The 17,058-nt window shown below is 39.1% G+C and overlaps 1 protein-coding gene across 1 annotated transcript in view; it reads left to right on the top strand.

Moving 5' to 3' along the window:
- The window catches only part of LOC126484185 (molybdenum cofactor biosynthesis protein 1-like), an 82,990-nt gene that overhangs the window by 19,567 nt on the left and 46,365 nt on the right, over nt 1–17,058 (top strand). The window contains exons 2-3 of the mRNA XM_050107599.1: nt 3,038–3,258; nt 7,421–7,676. Of these exons, the coding sequence (XP_049963556.1) occupies nt 3,038–3,258; nt 7,421–7,676 (477 nt within the window). The remainder of the gene's footprint in view (nt 1–3,037; nt 3,259–7,420; nt 7,677–17,058) is intronic.

Genomic DNA, 17,058 nt, shown 5'->3' with positions numbered 1-17,058 from the left:
GGTGTCCCCATCTTTCCTGTTCATCCACGACTTCTATTGCTGGAGGCAGAATGCAGGGAGCAATACACCAAGCACAATCCTGGGCTTTCACTCATAGCATCCATTTTTTGCCTGCCATGACCTACGTTATGCATTTCTGTCATTGTGTTTTTTAGGACCGGTCTTAGATGCCTAGTTGACATGGGTTCCCCGTCTTTGTCAACTAAAGCAGACATGTAGGTCGCACCTGAATGCTCTTCTATGCCTCAGCGACACTGACCACGGTGTGGTCCACTCTACTTTGATATGGCTGTATGCAGCATTGGTGAAGTCACACCTAGATTACAGGAATCTCTCATATGACTTTTCATCAGCTTCGACATTACATCTGGATTCGATACACTATTGTGGGGTAAGACTGGTAACAGGTGCCTTTGGACTAGGCAGCAGTTCCACTATTGTGGGTTCTGCACCATCAAAAATTGATGGCAGCTGCTCACCCATAGTACCCTAACTGTCATCTCCTCTTTCCAGATACGAGATCTACCTCCCAAATCGGCAACACAGATCTGGGGTTAAGATCACCAAGTTGGAGTCTTGGTCCAGCACACAGTTTTAATCTGCCAGGAAGTTTCATATCAGTGCACACTATGCTGCAGAGTGAAAATCTCATTCTAGAAAAAGCTTTATCTGTAATTCTCTTTACGTATTGGCTATTTTCTTCACATATGGGGGACATGGTCTCATCTGAAAAGTGAAAGCAAGCCTGTAAAAGAGAGGGGGGGGGGGGGGGGGGCTGTTCTCAATTCTTGAGCAGTGACCCTCTTGGTCCTTTTTTTTTTTTTTTTTTTTTTTTTTAAAAAACCTTTGCAATTTGGGTGAGTTTATGTTCAATCCTTGCACCCAATTTACTCTTTCATCTACCTACTTTTTTTCAAGTCAAGCAGAACGATATTTATGCCCATTGCTTAATACCTGTTTGTATAACTTACAATGCTGGTATTTATGAATTTTTTAGCATTTGACTCCGGAAAGACCATTTTTCTTTGTAGTGAGGTCTTGCCAACAGCAAATTTTCTGGATGGAAAGTCGCTCAATCTGCTCATATACTTTAAAATTTAAAAGTAAATCTAGCAATGCTAGAATGTATACAAAATACTGATATACCCATTTTCAAGTTGTTGTTTAAAGATTCGCGACTTTTAAAACTTACGTAGATTATCTTTTTGATGATAGAACTTTACATAAGAAGTTATTAAGAACATTGCGAATATCACATGATGAACAATTGAATGACTAAAGCAATGTTATCAACCCTCATTCATTGACACATGTAATAAATTCATCGAAACACTGAAGTTCAGAGCTGTTATAAAAATTTCTGAAATTAAAAGTATACATTGCCTAATGAATGTATTATTTTGATGTGAAAGAACACAATAATTATTATTTTTGGAATGTAATAATTCACTATGGCTTCATTTTAATTCTAATAAGTTTCACACTGTAATGAAACATTGTCTAAATGCCTCTCTCTCTCTCTCTCTCTCTCTCTCTCCCCCTCTCATTTGTAATAACTTACCGCTGTTATTTTGTATTAGTATTGCAGTCATTACATTAAAATTGGCTATATTGATTCTGCAATTTATACTATTATGTTATTGCTAAGAATTGATTTAAAGAATAAACGTATATATTTATTTGTAAGATATTGTAAATTTATACCACTGGAACTCTTTCAAAATATTTGATTGCGTAATACTGCCAATAAATACAATGACTTTCTTTCATCTGTTTATAATTGTAATAGATGTTGGACACTTTGACTCCAAGTATGTTATACAGAAACGCAGTGATTTTTTACAAAAGGCAAAACTATGTGTTCGAAGAATTGTGGAGAGGAGGGTACGTGATGTATTTTAAGTAGGTTATAAAGAGTAACTATAACAACAAAAACAATAAATTATTGATAAATTTATTTAATTGAATAGATAAAAAATCTACTCACCAAGCGGCAGCAGAACATACACATAAAAGACAGTGGCTCTTCCAGACAGAAGCGTTGAAGGGGAAGGAAGAAGGGTAAAGGAAAAGGCCTGGAGAGTTCCATGAAAAGGTGTAGATTTTGGGAAAGTCACACAGAACTGCGGATCAGGCGAGAAATAGAAACGACACATGTCATATACCAGCTATTATGTAAACACTGTTCAGCTTTCTACATCTGCATGACTACCACCAAATTATCAGTTAGGATAAATGGGCATAGGCGTAGTGTATATACTGGGAACTCGCAATATCCTGTTGCAGAGCATGCTCTTCAACATGGCATACGTGACCTCAGCACTTGTTTCACCACACATGCCCCCTGTATTCTTCCGCCAGACACCAGTTTCTCAGAACTCCGCAGGTGGGAACTAGCACTAAAACATGTCCTTGGTTCTCACCACCCACCTCGCCTTCATTTACGTTAATTTCTCCTGTCTCAGCTATTCTTCACTGTAATTACTCTGTGCTTCACTCCGTTTTAGCTTTCTACATCTTTCATTGTCTTTCCCGTCTGTTTTCACTGCCCCCTCCCACAGCTGTTGCATACAATACACTTAGCTTCTCACTCTTATTAACTCATGTACAGTTTTAGTAGTAATCTCTGTCTTGCATATTACCCTGTCTTCCACCTTTAAGCTCTCAGGTTTCCGAATCTTGCCCGATGCACTCCCCAACAATTAGTCTCTCCTTCTCATCCTGTACGGTAAGTCACCCATGACCCATGTTTCTGGGTAACTTTACCAAAATCTACCCCTTTTTTTAGACCTCTCCAGTCCTTTTCCTTCACCCTTCTTGCTTCCCCTGCAACCCTTCAGCCTGAAGAAGGAGTCACTGGCTCCAAACGCTTGCCTATCACAACAGTGTTTTATGTGTGTGTTCTGCCATTGCTTGGTGAGTAGATTTTTTATCTATCGAATTAAATGATTTTATAAAGAGTACCTGTGTGTGATGTTTTTATTGGATACAACTTGTTATAAACAAAACTTATTTTTACCATTTAATATGTTTCCAGATATTTACCAGTGGTAAAGATGAAATTGGGTTGATTGTACTTGGTTCTGAAAAGACACAGAATCCACTTGGTTACCCAAATGTGAGTGTGGAATTTCCTCTTGCACTGCCTACATGGCAGATGATATCCTTTGTGGAGAAAGCCTTACATGAAAGTGAAATAAAAACAGATTGGATAGATGGTGTTGTTGTTGGCATGCAAGTCTTGAAAGATGAGCTAGAGTAAGTATTTAAAGCTGTCTGTTTCATGGCATTCCTGGAACATGTTCCAGAATGTGTGTTACACAAATCACAGTGACATAGTTGTGACTTTATAAACTTGAATCAATATGTTTTTGTAATGAAAAAGAAACAGAAGGCACAATACCTGCAGAAATAGGAATTTTTTTTGTGTGATTTTACTGTATGATGTTTTTTACAGTTTTTCAGCTCAATAATTAAGGAGGTATTGATACAAGGCTTTGCCAAAAACCCATCTGTCACCTACAATTCCAGCCCTGTCACTGGCATTCCGTACCCCACAATATGACTGGGCCACTATGAAAGCAGCCACATCATTGTCAAATTCACTGAAACTACTGCATAGCAATTTGCTTGAGTATGGCTGCAGTTGTGGTCTTCTGTTTGGTTTAAGCACTGCATCAATACCTTCTCTTTATAGCACTCAGAGGTCACAATCTGCGACTGTTTTTACAAGTGGCAAGAGAACTTTTAATCTAGTTGCTTGTTTTGTCACTGACAGATGCAAATATTTTAGAATGTAGTGCCTTATGTATATCTGTTAGAATAGCCACAAGGTCTGAAAGTTATTTTCAAATGATTGAGCTCTTCTACAGAGTATTGAAATTCACAGATACTTCCAACCTGGTCCACCAATGTCTTACATACTCCTCTTCCTCCATGGATTGTTTCCAGCATTTGGAGATGAAACATTAGGAAGCAAAACGTGCCTTATAACCAAAATCTAATGAACATATAATTAAATTAAACAAAGATGTAATGTTGCACTCTCAGGTAAGACTGATCTTGAATGCAAAGCCAAAGTGGAAATTAAATGTACGCTGCAACATTCATCTCAGTTTTTGTTATTGAAATTATTCACAGTGCCATAGGGAGAACTGAGTTTATGTGTTTTATAGAGTCAGATACACACTGTGGCACAGGGTGCTGTCCGTTATTCTCCTGACTATGATGTCCAGGAATGGTAGTCTTCCTTCTTCTTTGGTCTCCATAGTGAATTTGATTTTGTGGCGTGTGGAGTTCAGATGTACAAAGAAGTCAAGAAGTTTGTCTCTTCCATGAGGCCAGATGACAAGTGTGTTATCCACATAACAGAAGAAGAAGAAGAAGATGGATTTCCATTTGGATGACATCAGGGCCTCTTCCTCGAAGTGCACCGTAAACATATTCACAATCTCTGGCCAGAGTGGGCTGCCTATTGCGACTCCATCTGTTAGCGGGAGGGGGGTGTGCCACGAGTCAGTGAAGTGGGAAAGTTGACCAAGTAATATGCGTGACGTGTCATACCTCAACCGATATTGAGAACAGAATAAAAAATTCAGAGGCATTACTTTTCAGCACTCCCATGCATATTCTGTATGCAAGAAAGCAGGTTTCTCATTCAGAAATTCTATTTCAGTGTTGGTTGTGTACACAAAGACCATGTTATACATAATGGAAGAAGGAGAAATGTTTATCAGCATTCCAGATTTGGCAGTGGCAGGCTCATGGTCTGGTGAGACTCTGGTTTATTGTTTCACTATATTGCTGCTTGCATTGCTCAGAATCTCATTTTGTGCGAACATAGAATTGGTAGGTTCAGGAGGGCCATGCTAAATGCCTTGCAGGGCCTCCGTAGTGCCATCCAACTAGCACCTGAGAGGGCAGACAAGTGTTCGCTCATGCGTACATGATCCTGCAGTGAAGTTTTGTACATTTAGTCAGGAAGTGGGCTTGTATACAGTGAGACAAGTATCCACACATACAATGTGATGGCATCTGGAGCAGCACAGACTGTCAAGCCATTAATGCAGCTCTAGAGAGAGTTGAACTGACAGCGGTGCAACTGACAACAATGCCAGACACAGGAATGGCACTGTGTCATTGTATCAGATGAGTCTCGGTTCTGCAACATCGTCACAATTGATGTACTTGCTTGTGTGTGGAGGCTCTGATGCCAACAGACCTGGCCAGATTGTACCTGTCATTCACATGCAGGTCCAGCATGTGATGTGATGGTATGGGGTGCAACTGGATACATGTCACAACCTCTGGTTCACATAGCCAGTAATTTGGACAGCAGCCATTGCATTTGTGTTTTGTTAAGGCCTATCGCTGTACCCTATTTTCAAGGGCTCCGTGATGTTATCTTTTAACAGTATAATGCAAGACTTTACATCACCTGATCTGTACTGAGCTACCTCGATACAGAGAGTGTTCCACTGTTGCCGTATCCAGCATTTCCTTCAAATCTGTCACCTGTGGAGAACGTCTGTTCACAGGATGCCAAGAGATGGGTATGCCACCAGTCGCCAGCCACCAGTCACCAGCTACTACAGTTGAAGAACTCTGACATATGACATACAGTTGAGTAGCATGAAATGATGTACCCACGGCTGTAATCCAACCTCGATTTAATATCCAGTGTGATGAGAGCTGTTCTGCTGTTCCAGTTTCAATACTGAAATTCATATATTATTTTTGTGCTGTCCTAACCAGACTAGACTGTGGTGTCATACAGCATAAAATATCTTACAATGTGTTGAATCAGTGATGAGAAGTGTAGAACAGCCAGCAGGGGAAAGATGTTGACAATGAGACAGCTTTTATGTAGAACAGCAGTACAGTGTTTCACAGTGCATAATGCTTCCGCAGATTGAGAACAAAATGTGTGGTTTGCTTTCATCCATTTTCACAAACATAGCCTTGAAAAATAATGTTGACATTACTGTGCATTTCACTCTGAGGCATATTGCACTCTGAGAATGTTCATCGAATTCAGTTACTTTGTATTATATTTCAGCAACAGTGACATAATAGCAAATTGGACTGTATGAGTTTTTATGGATTATTTTTCCAGAGACACACTACCATTTCTTCAGATTTATTTAATTTGGGTATAAATCCTTTCCAGCATATATGCTGTACACAAAATGTTGAACATAAAATGTAGCTATCTGCTGATTTAACATCTTGCTGAGTATACCAGTACAATGTTTTGTTGTAACAAACAGTTCAATGTATTTTACACACTTATAAACTTATTTATACAGTTATAGTAATTTATACTATTACATTAATGTTGTACCTTAATGTTCTGGAAGATGATATTATAAGGAACGTCATACTTTTCCTGGATGATAGAGTTGTCTATAATGAATTATTGCCTGAAAAAAATCTGCACAAATTTGAGTCAGATCATAACATTTCAATTTGGTCCAAAGATAGGCAACTGAGTTTAAGTTTTCAGAAATGTACATTGGAGCACATCACAAAACAAATAAAAGACAGTATTGTATGACTACATTATCAAATAATCACAGTTTTTATTGGTCAACTCATACAAATATCTGGATGAAATGAAATGGTGACATAGACTCACTTGTAGACAAAGCAGAATGCAGACTTCAATTCATTGGTAAGATACTGGAAAATGCAATCAGTCTATAGAGGACATTGCTTACAAAATACTTGTGTGGCCCATTCTAGAATATTGCTTAAGTACGACCCATAACAAATAAGGCTAATGGCAGACATTGAATGTATACAAAATAGTGTAGCATGATTGATCATAGATTTATTTGATGCATGGGAGAGCATCAAGAAGCTACTAAAAATTGGAAATGCCAGACAAGTGAAGATAGACGCCAAATATATGACAAAACCCAACTTATGAAATTTCAGGAACCTGTATTAAGCGAGGTATTTAGGGATTATACAATAACTACATATGTATCACTCCTATAGGGACCATGAAGGCAAGATTAATTACAGCATGCACAGAACCATTTAAAGAATCATTCTTCCCACACTCCACATGAGCATTGAATGGGGATAAACCATAATGTGTGGTACAACAATGTACTTTGTCGGACAAACCCACAGTGGTTTATACAGTGTGCATGGAGACATGGAATCAGTTGACAGTAGCTGGGTAATGGTTCATATTGATTCCCATTTCCCTGTTGCAGTAGGTGATCTTATGCCTCTAATTATTTTTTCATTGCTATCTTAACTTGCATTCTCCAATTCAGTTTATTAACCCTTCTTATCTCTTTGTATTAGGGCAAATGTACAGTTAACTTTTAAGGAATTTGTATTTTCAATTTATCAACTGGAGTTTTGTTTCATATGCAGCAACAATGTTACAAATTATTTGTTTCAGTTTCTTTAGAATAATTTGCTGTTTCACAGGTGCCTTGAAGAAAATAAAAGATCTCGAAAGTGTCTTAATGACACCCGATGGCCTCATGTTGACAAGACAGCTGGTTGCCTTGCAGAGGGCAGGGCTTGACGGTCTGAACATCAGCTTAGACACCCTGCAGTCCCAACGCTACAACCAGATCATGAGGAGGAAAGGCTGGGAGCGTGTCATGGCTGGCATAGATCTAGCCTTGCAACTTGAATACGAACCTGTGAAGGTATTACTAGTGCAGCTGTCATCGCATGCAGACTTTCATAAACAAAAGATATAAATCTGTTGTTAAGAATATCAATACAAGAATCACCATTTTAAAGCAGTACGCCCTCACCCTCACCCCCATCCCCGCTCCCACCCTCACCGCTGTCTCCACACTGCAGCTGTAAGTGAAGGAAGGTATATTAAGACAGAAGAAGTAAATTTTAGCTGACGATGCTAACAGTTTCGTAGTTTATACAACATAAAAAAGTATGGCTTGCAAGTTTACCAATTATTGTCAACATGAGGCCATCGGTTGTCATTAAGACACTTTTGAGATCTTTTATTTTCTTCAAGGCACCTGTGAAACAGGAAATTATTCTAAAGGAACTGAAACAAATAATTTGTAATTGGTATCTTATATTTTCCTCCCAAGAGAGCATTATGAAACTGAAGATCTTTACAGTTTCTCTTTTTTTCTTTTGTGTCTTTAGTTTAAAATAAGTATCCTCTATTGTGGTGCCATTTTGAAAAAAATACTCGATTGTTTGGAAAAATTATTCTTAATTCTATAGTCACACTTTTGTTGTATCTAAGTACTACTGGTTTCAGTAGCAAGTACCAGCATCAGTTCATCTTATTATCAAAAATTTCTTTGCAAAATAAAAGCTGACCACTGTGGCCAAGCGGTTCTAGGCACTTCAGTCCGGAACCGTGCTGCTGCTACGGTCGCAGGTTCGAATCCTGCCTCAGGCAGGGATGTCCTTAGGTTAGTTAGGTTTAAGTAGTTCTAAATTTGGGGGACTGATGACCTCAGATGTTAAGTCCCATAGTGCTTAGAGCCATTTGAACCATTTTGCAAAATAAAAAGCTTCTGTACAACTGCAAACTAGACATACCATTTTCAGGGTGCAGTTCACATCTATTGAAAGCACAACAGTGACCTTTACTTTTAGTAGATAAGACACCTACTGGGGTAAGTGACTTGATGACTGCACACAAGAAGTTGTCATTTATTCCATATGTAGCTACCATGTAGATTCACTTTTTTCGTATTTGTTTGTCCTTACTCTTCCAAAAGGTTAAACCTTGTCTCTGCAGCCACAGCTTCCTCTCTTCAGCAGTTGTCTTCATCTCCATGTGTGAAGAAAATCCCATTCATTGATCACATTGTTTAAGTAGGATGTTCTCAGTCATCCCCTTGTTTTCTTACCTACGATCTTGCCTTCAGAAATGTTTTTTAAAAGATTATCGTCTCCAGTTAAGTGTCCAGTGTATTTTGCTTTGCCCTGGCCTATAACTTTCAGTGGTTTTTTCTTCTCTCCTATTTCCTTTAATTTTTCTGTCAATGCAGCTAGTTCTTGTACTTCTCCTCCAGAACTACATTTCAGCAGGTTTGAGGCGAGCTTCCTTTGGCTTTTCTAATGTACAGATTTTGCATCTGTGTGTCAGAACACTCCACACAAAGGTCTTTACAAATATTTTGTTAATGTGGAAGCTGATATGTTTATTCAGTTGCAGCTTCTTCTTATTTTGGAAGGAATTCTTCACCTGTGCTATTCTTTTCTTGAATGTCTTGAAATATTGATTGTTTTCTTGCAAAAAGCTACTGAGATATTGAATTTCAGTTGCTTTCTTGAGTTTCTCATTGTCTGTTCTTGTGTCAGTCCTACCTCCACCTCCTTTCTTGTCTGTAGCCATAACATTTGTCTTCTTTGTATTCATTTTTAGCTTTAGTTTTACCATGTCTAGATTTAAGGCCTGAAACATTTTATTTAGTTCCTACTTTGATTTACTATTGTGATGTCATCAATCTGCAGTGTATATGCATGCAATTAAGTTTCCATATCGACATCATGCTCCAAAAACCACCTAACTGTGTGTGGCAGGGTGTACGTCTCATGCCACCAACTGATCCCCTCTGCCTTGTTCCACTTGTGAACAGTGCCTGAGAAGAGTGACTGTCAGTACACTTCTGTATTATCTCTAACTTCTCAAATTTTCTTCACGTGATCATTTCGTGAATTGTATATGAGAGAAACTATTATGTTGTCAGACTCTTCTCGGAAACTACTCTCTCGAAATTTGGGTAGTAAATCTTTCCGTGATGCACAACTGCTCTCTTATGGCATCTACCACTGGAGTTGCTGAGCATCTCTGTAATGATCTCACAGTGACTAAATGATCCTGCGACAAAACACTCCGCACTTCGTTGGATCTTCTTTCTCTCTTCTGTCAGTCCTACTGGGTAAGGACACAGGGGTAATTTGCATTCACTTAAGATTCTTCCTGTGGATGTTAGTCTGGCATCTGCTTTTCTATTGCAGTTTTATGTGGTCATTCCACTTTAAGGTTGCTCTGGATAGTTACTTCTAGATATTTTATGGTAGATTCTGTTTCCAGCAATTTGTCATTAATAGTGTAGTTGTACAGTATTGGATTTCTTTTCCTGTGTGTGTGTGTGTGTGTGTGTGTGTGTGAGTGATATGTTACATTTATTTATGTGCAGGGTCAACTGCCAGAGCCTGCATCATTCACCAATCCTCTGCAGGTCATTGTGCAAATTGATACTGCCTTCTGTTATTGCTACTTTCTGATGGACAAGTGAGAGTACCTGTGAACAATATTAAGGAGCCTCTGACACTTTCTACTGGATCATTTATATTCATTGTAAATGTAATGGTCCTATCACATTTCCTTGGAGTATTCCAGAAATTACCTTTTGATTCTTGTCATCTTTTCTTTGTTGTTGTTATTACTTCCTTGATGAAAATATTAAGGAAGTAAGGTGATAGAAGGCACCCGTCTCTCACTGCCCTTCTGGTTTTCCTTCTTTCATATCCGGTTCAGTACTCTGACTTTTGTATATACTCAAAATCAATCATCTGTCCTTCCACTTTGGACATTACTTTAAGGAATGATGATATAATGGTAATCTGTTTAATAAACAATATTTTAACGATACACTTTGCTTTCCAATCATATAGTGGCTTGATGATGGAATTTGATACTGAAATTAGTAATCATTAGACAAAATAAAAGTGAAGCTATAATAAAAAAAAGTAATATTTTGGATCATGTCAGTTGTTGTTCCAAACAACAGCATGTCAGAAATAGGTTCAAATGGCTCTGAGCACTATGCGACTTAACTTCTGAGGTCATCAGTCACCTAGAACTTAGAACTAATTAAACCTAACTAACCTAAGGACATCACACACATCCATGCCCGAGGCAGGATTCGAACCTGCGAACGTAGCGGTCACTCAGTTCCAGACTGTAGCGCCTAGAACCACACGGCCACTCCGGCAGTCCAGGAATAGGTACTAAGTTATTTGTCCGCTGATGACTTCACAGCTTAGAACACTAAAACGCAAATGTTAATTGTTTGTTATGTGCCCTGGTAGAGTTCACAACTGATTACAGTTCACGATTGGTTGTTGGAGATTGGGCGTTACTCACATAGTGTATTTAGTGCACAGTGCAGAAAAAGGCAGTGTCCAGAAAAAAAAACAAGTGTAAAGGCAAAAGTTTCATGACAGGATGTTGTGTCACCATACTTGGAAGACAATTATAGCCAAAGACAGAAATTTAAAAGAAACTGGCTCATTTGAGCTGCGGAGACCTAGTTGAGGATTCTCAGTAGATAATTGTTAGCACAGTAGAATTTATAAAGAGACAATGTCAGTTCATGTGAGGGAAGGTTGATTGGTAAGTACCTATCAGCTTTTTCATAAAACTCACAATTTGAAGAATACACATCAAGGAAAAGGTATAAGTCCAACAGTGTCAAATCTAGACAATAATATCGATCATCCAGCAGTTTTGCAAAATCCCCAGTTGTACTTACTTTACTTACTTACTTACTTACTTACTAACTTACTCAGATTTGCTGTGTACCATACAAGGAACTGGTTTCACAGAGTTCACTCGATCAGCTGCCAAGTTCTCACCTTCCTCCAAGTTTGTGTCCATGCATTGAAGATTCATTGCAAAAGTTCCAGGTGTTAAAAGGTCTTCCTGTACATCTGTATCTGTCCATTGATTTCCACAACAGTGTTGATTTTGGGATTCTTCCACCTTACATGCGTAGAACATAACCTGCAATCTTCAGTCTTCTTTCAACAATAATTACGTGCAGGCTGTGTAGACCTCGTATTCTCAGCACTTCATCGTTTGTAACTTGGTTGGGTTAACATCTTCAGAATTCATCTCTAGCATTGTTGGTGAAAAATATGGAGACTGTGTGCTGATTTTACTGATATTTTCCAAGTCTCACACATATAAATGATAAAGGAGTACAGTCAAAGCTTTGTTGACATATTACAGACCTAATTACCATATGGACTGATTTTCCAGTTCTGCTGGTGATTTCTGCATCTGTGACCTCATTATTACATATAAAGCTAACGAGATATGGCAATCTGTCAACATCTTGTAGTATCTTCTATTGCACTGTAATCAGGGAAGAGACGAGTAATTTCCACTTACTTTGCACATTCTGTTTGTGCAATTGAAAGGATACCAAATAAATTAAAAGGGTGGTGCACAAAATATGTCAAAACTCAGCTGCAGAAGCAATGAAAAAAAGCATGTCAAAATTTAAAAGAATGCAAAATCTCCAAGATTAGCGATGTTTTACTGAAGCTCGAAACTTAGGGTGGGTTTCAGTGCAAGATGTGTTTAATACTTCCCATAGTGAAACTTCATTTTGAAATCTGGAAGAAAATCCAAAGAGGTTCTGGTTGCATGTGTAGTACACCAATGGCAAGACACAACCAATACCTTCACTGCTCAATAGCTGTGGTAATGTTACTGATGACAGTGCTACTAAAGCAGGGTTACTAAACACGGATTTCTGAAATTTCTTCACCAAAGACAACAAAGTAAATATTGCAGTATTCAAATCAAGAACAACTGCAACTGTGAGTAACTTAGTAGTAGCTCTCCTCAGTGTAATAAAGCGGTTATGTTTCTTTCAGAGAATGCTGATACAATAGCTCCTTTAGAAATCATATATAGCTGCTCATTTGATAAAGATCCATACCTAGAGACTGAAAAGTTGCACAGGTCACACCAATGCTCAAGAAAGAAAAGAGGAGTAATCTATTAAATAGCAGACTCATATCACTAATGTTGATTTGCATTAGGATTTTGGAACATATATTGTGTTTGAATATTATGAATTATCTCAAAGATAATGATTCATTGATAAATAGCCAAGATAGATTCAGAAATATAGACCTTTTAAAACACAGCTAGCTCTTTAGTCACACAAAGTAATAAGTGCTGTCGTCTGGGGATCTCAAATTTATTCCATATTTGTAGATTTCCAGAAGACTTTTTGAAACAGTTCCTCACAAGCATTTTCTAATCATATTGTGTGCCTATGGCGTATTGTCTCAGTTGTGCAACTGGATGTGTGGTTTCCTGTCAGAAAGGTCACAGTTCATAGTAATTGATGGAAAATCATCAAGTAAAACAGAAGTGATATCTGAAATTCCTCAAGGAAGTGTTGTAGACCACCTGCTGTTGCCGATCTACATTAACAATTTAAGAGAGAATCTGAGCAGTCCTCTTAGATGATGCTATCATTTACAGTCTTGCAAATCATTTACTGTCTTGTAAAGTGATCAGATGATCAAAATGAACTGCAAAATGATTTAGGCTACGTATCCATATGATGCAAAAAGTGGTAACTGACCTTAAATAATAAAAATTGTTATGTCATCCGCATGAGTAGTAAAAGGCATCTACTAAATTTTGGTTACATGATAATTCACGCAGATCTAAAGGCTGTGAAGTCTACTGAATACTTAGGAATTACATTTACAAATAACTTAAATTGGAATGCTCACATAGATAATGCGGTGGGAAAGCAAACAAAAGACTGTGATTTAATAGTAAAACATTTAGAAGATTAGGATTACTAAAGAGACTATCTACAACTATACTTGTCTGTCCTCTTTTGGAGTATTCTGCATGGTGTGGGATCCTTACCAGATAGGACTGACAGAGGACATCATTTAAAAGTTCAAAGAAGGGCAGCTCATTTTGTATTACTGGCAAACAGGAAAGTGCATGCCACAGATATCGCATGTGAATTGGGGTAGCAGTCATTAAAGCAAAAGCAATTTGCTGGAGCAGGTTCTTAAAATTTCAATCATCAACTTTCTCCTCCGAATGTGAAAATATTTTGTTAGAGCCCTCTTACATAGGGAGAAATGATCATTGTAATAAAATAGAGAAATCAGAGCTTGTACGGAAATATTGAAGTGTTTGTTTTTCCTCAAATGCTGTAGGGGAGTGGAATGGTAGATAAAGAGGTTGAGGGTGGTTCTCTGAACCCTCTGCCAGCATTTAATTGTGAATTACAGACTAGTCATGCAGATATAGATTATGTAGATAGGCTTTCAATATTGTGCACTGATTCTCTAATTTTATACATTGCTCAAATACTTTCGTGGCGCTTTGGAGTGACCCCTTTAAAATAACACTTTACCAGTGTTCTTAATATGTATTTTGGTAACCAGGTTGATAAGAAGTTACAACAATCCTCTCTTATTACTCCCCAGTTTTGGGTTTTATTAATGAACAAAATCGCCACAGTGTTCCATAACAATTACGGGCTGAAGTTTCCTGCTGATGGAACCAATATGATTTTCTGTGTTTCTGAGCATACAGGTTGTGTACGCTGTTTGGAGTCTGGTGTATGCTGAATCAAATGTTTTTATTGTTGTGATCTTCCATCTGAAGATTGGTTTCATGGAGTTGACCATGCTAGCCTATCCTGTGTGACCCTCTTCACCTCTGCATAACTACTGCAACGTACAATAAGTTGAACTTGCTTACTGCAGTCAGTTTTTGGTCTCCTACAGTTGTTACCCCCATTATATTCACAGAGGACCACATATTGTGGAAATTGCATATTGTAATGTAGGATGCAATAATAACGTACGGAAAGTTTCTGTTGAAAATTACGAATTATTTAGGAATAAAGGAGATGGCTCACCAAAAGGCAGAAGCACTGTCTCATCGATAGGCACATGAACAAAAGGTATGTAGAATGAGATTTTCACTGTGCGGTGGAGTGTGCACTGATATGAAAATTTCCTGGCAGATTAAAACTGTGTGCCGGACCAAGAGTCGAACTTGGGACCTTTGCCTTTCATGCGCAAGTGCTCTACCATCTGAGCTATCCATGCACGACTCACAACCCGTACTCACAGCTTTACTTCCACCAGTACCTCGTCTTCTACATTCCAAACTAAAAGGTACGTTGCTTGGCGAGCTTCCAGAATGCACTTTCTTTTTCTAGCTGTAGGGAAAACATGAGCACGAGCACACTTTCACACACACACACACACACACACACACACTCACACACACACACTCACATGCGCATGCACGTCTCCTTATTTTGTGGTCGCTCAACTGCCAGCTCTTTACTGGCCCACGGTGAGTGTTATGGAGTGAGGTGGGGCTTTAGAGTGGGGTAGGATGGGGTGGGTTGAGGCAATGTGAGGAATGGAGAGAGATGGGAGGGGTTTGGAGGGAAGCATTTAGTGGCTCGTGGGAGAGTGGGGAGCCATCTGTGGGCTAGCTAGGGGTGCAGGTAGAGGGGTCAGGTGATAGACAGCTGGGTACTCATAGACTAGGGTGTGACGTGAGATAACAGCACACAACTAGCTGATTGCGAGGGGGGGGGAGAGGGGGGGGAGGGGCGTGTGTGTGTGTGGGGGGGGGGGGGAGGGGGCTGGGAGTTAACTTGGATTTAGACCAGGAAGCAAAGGATGTGCTGTAAGTATGGCTACGAAAGTTCAGTATTCTTAAATAAGATCAGCTGGTGCCAATGTATTGGAAAGTAACTGGCACACAAAGTGCAATTGTGGCTCCTTTTTCTTTATGAATTTTAAATAGTCTGCAGAGCAAATTGAATTAGGAGGATCAGGCATTTGTGTGGGTCTAGGAAAGTAAATTGTAGGGCCAGATAAAAGGCGCGCAAGACAGGAGGGGTACTACTGCTCATCACTGCTGTATCGTGCTACTAGTACGTGTCTGTGTGAGTGCACCGAGAGTGGTGTTGCCGTACTTGCGTCTTTAAATTGGTCACCGACTGATCATTGCAGGCTGGCTGCTGGAGGCCATCTCTGGGAGCCAAGCGTGCCGTGCGGTCCCTGCCATGCCATCTGCTGGCGACTTGCACATATGTAAGTGTGGAACAGTGCTGACTGACTCTCTGTGTGATTCTAGTTTGTAATGTGCACATCAGCGTTCTGTGTCTTGTTGAGTCCTTAGAGGCATATTGTTCGGAGGTTATTATTAAAGCCATATTTGTGCGACTTGGATCACACTTCAGTATTACTTGGTTAGTACATCACCACAAACATAAGGACCAGGGATGTACATGCTTTGACAGTTTGCTACGTCTCTTTCTTCTAGGACTGACATGGTAGCTGCCTTGCATTTCTTAATGACTCTGACCTTGTCAACCACAAACCGAATCGTAGTACAGTCATGATTTCCCTGAAGAGATTACATGACAGCAGAGACTTGTAAAATTGTGTTACCCATTTCTCTAGCCAGTGAAGATTCATTCTATACCTTCAGATACAGTGTCATGTAGGAGTAGAACAGCAAGAAATACGTAGCTCCTCTAACAGTAATGACAGTTTATCACCTCCCAACACTACATGTGCCAATGTTTCAGTGCATTTTTGAATATGTTTGTTAACAGATTCATCAACACAAGAAAAATTTATGATCTCAGTAGCATCTTATTTCTTAACTCATACTTTACTATTCATCAGAATCTTCATCGCTGCTCTTTAATTCGTCAGAGCTCCCTGCTGTACTTTGTTTTATTTCATAGTCAGAATTAGTTGAAATACCACCTATCGTATTTACTCAAATCTAAGCTGCACTCAAACCTGAAAAATGAGACTCGAAATAAAGGAAGGAAAAAAAAAAATTCCCGAATCTAAGCCGCACCTGAAATTTGAGACTCGAAGTTGAAGGGGAGAGAAAAATGTTAGGCCGCACCTCCAAATCGAAACAAAGTCAGTCCATTGTAATATGAGACACAATTTAGTTCGAGTGAATGACGATACAGCTACAGTAGTTTGGTTCGAGTCGTAAGCGTAGCACTTAAGCTTTACCAGGTAGCCATTGCTATGCGTCAGGCGCTCCGTCCGTATTTATACTGGTACCCTTCCTTTTTCACGTGCTTCATCTGGTTTGAATCGATTGCTTATTTTGCTTTGATCTGATAAGTGCCATTTTCCTTGTTATAGGCGTTTATGTCACTCTAAGCTGAAAATGCATTACTGTACTGTGTCATGCATTGTTTGTCACATTCTGATAGTGCGTGTTTCCAGCCTTTCGTCGCTCGCGGCATGGCTTGCTTT

This window comes from Schistocerca serialis, chromosome 6, assembly GCF_023864345.2.
Source record: "Schistocerca serialis cubense isolate TAMUIC-IGC-003099 chromosome 6, iqSchSeri2.2, whole genome shotgun sequence".
Classification (NCBI taxonomy): Eukaryota; Metazoa; Arthropoda; class Insecta; order Orthoptera; family Acrididae; genus Schistocerca; species Schistocerca serialis.
This window is presented reverse-complemented; position numbering and strand designations above follow the sequence as displayed.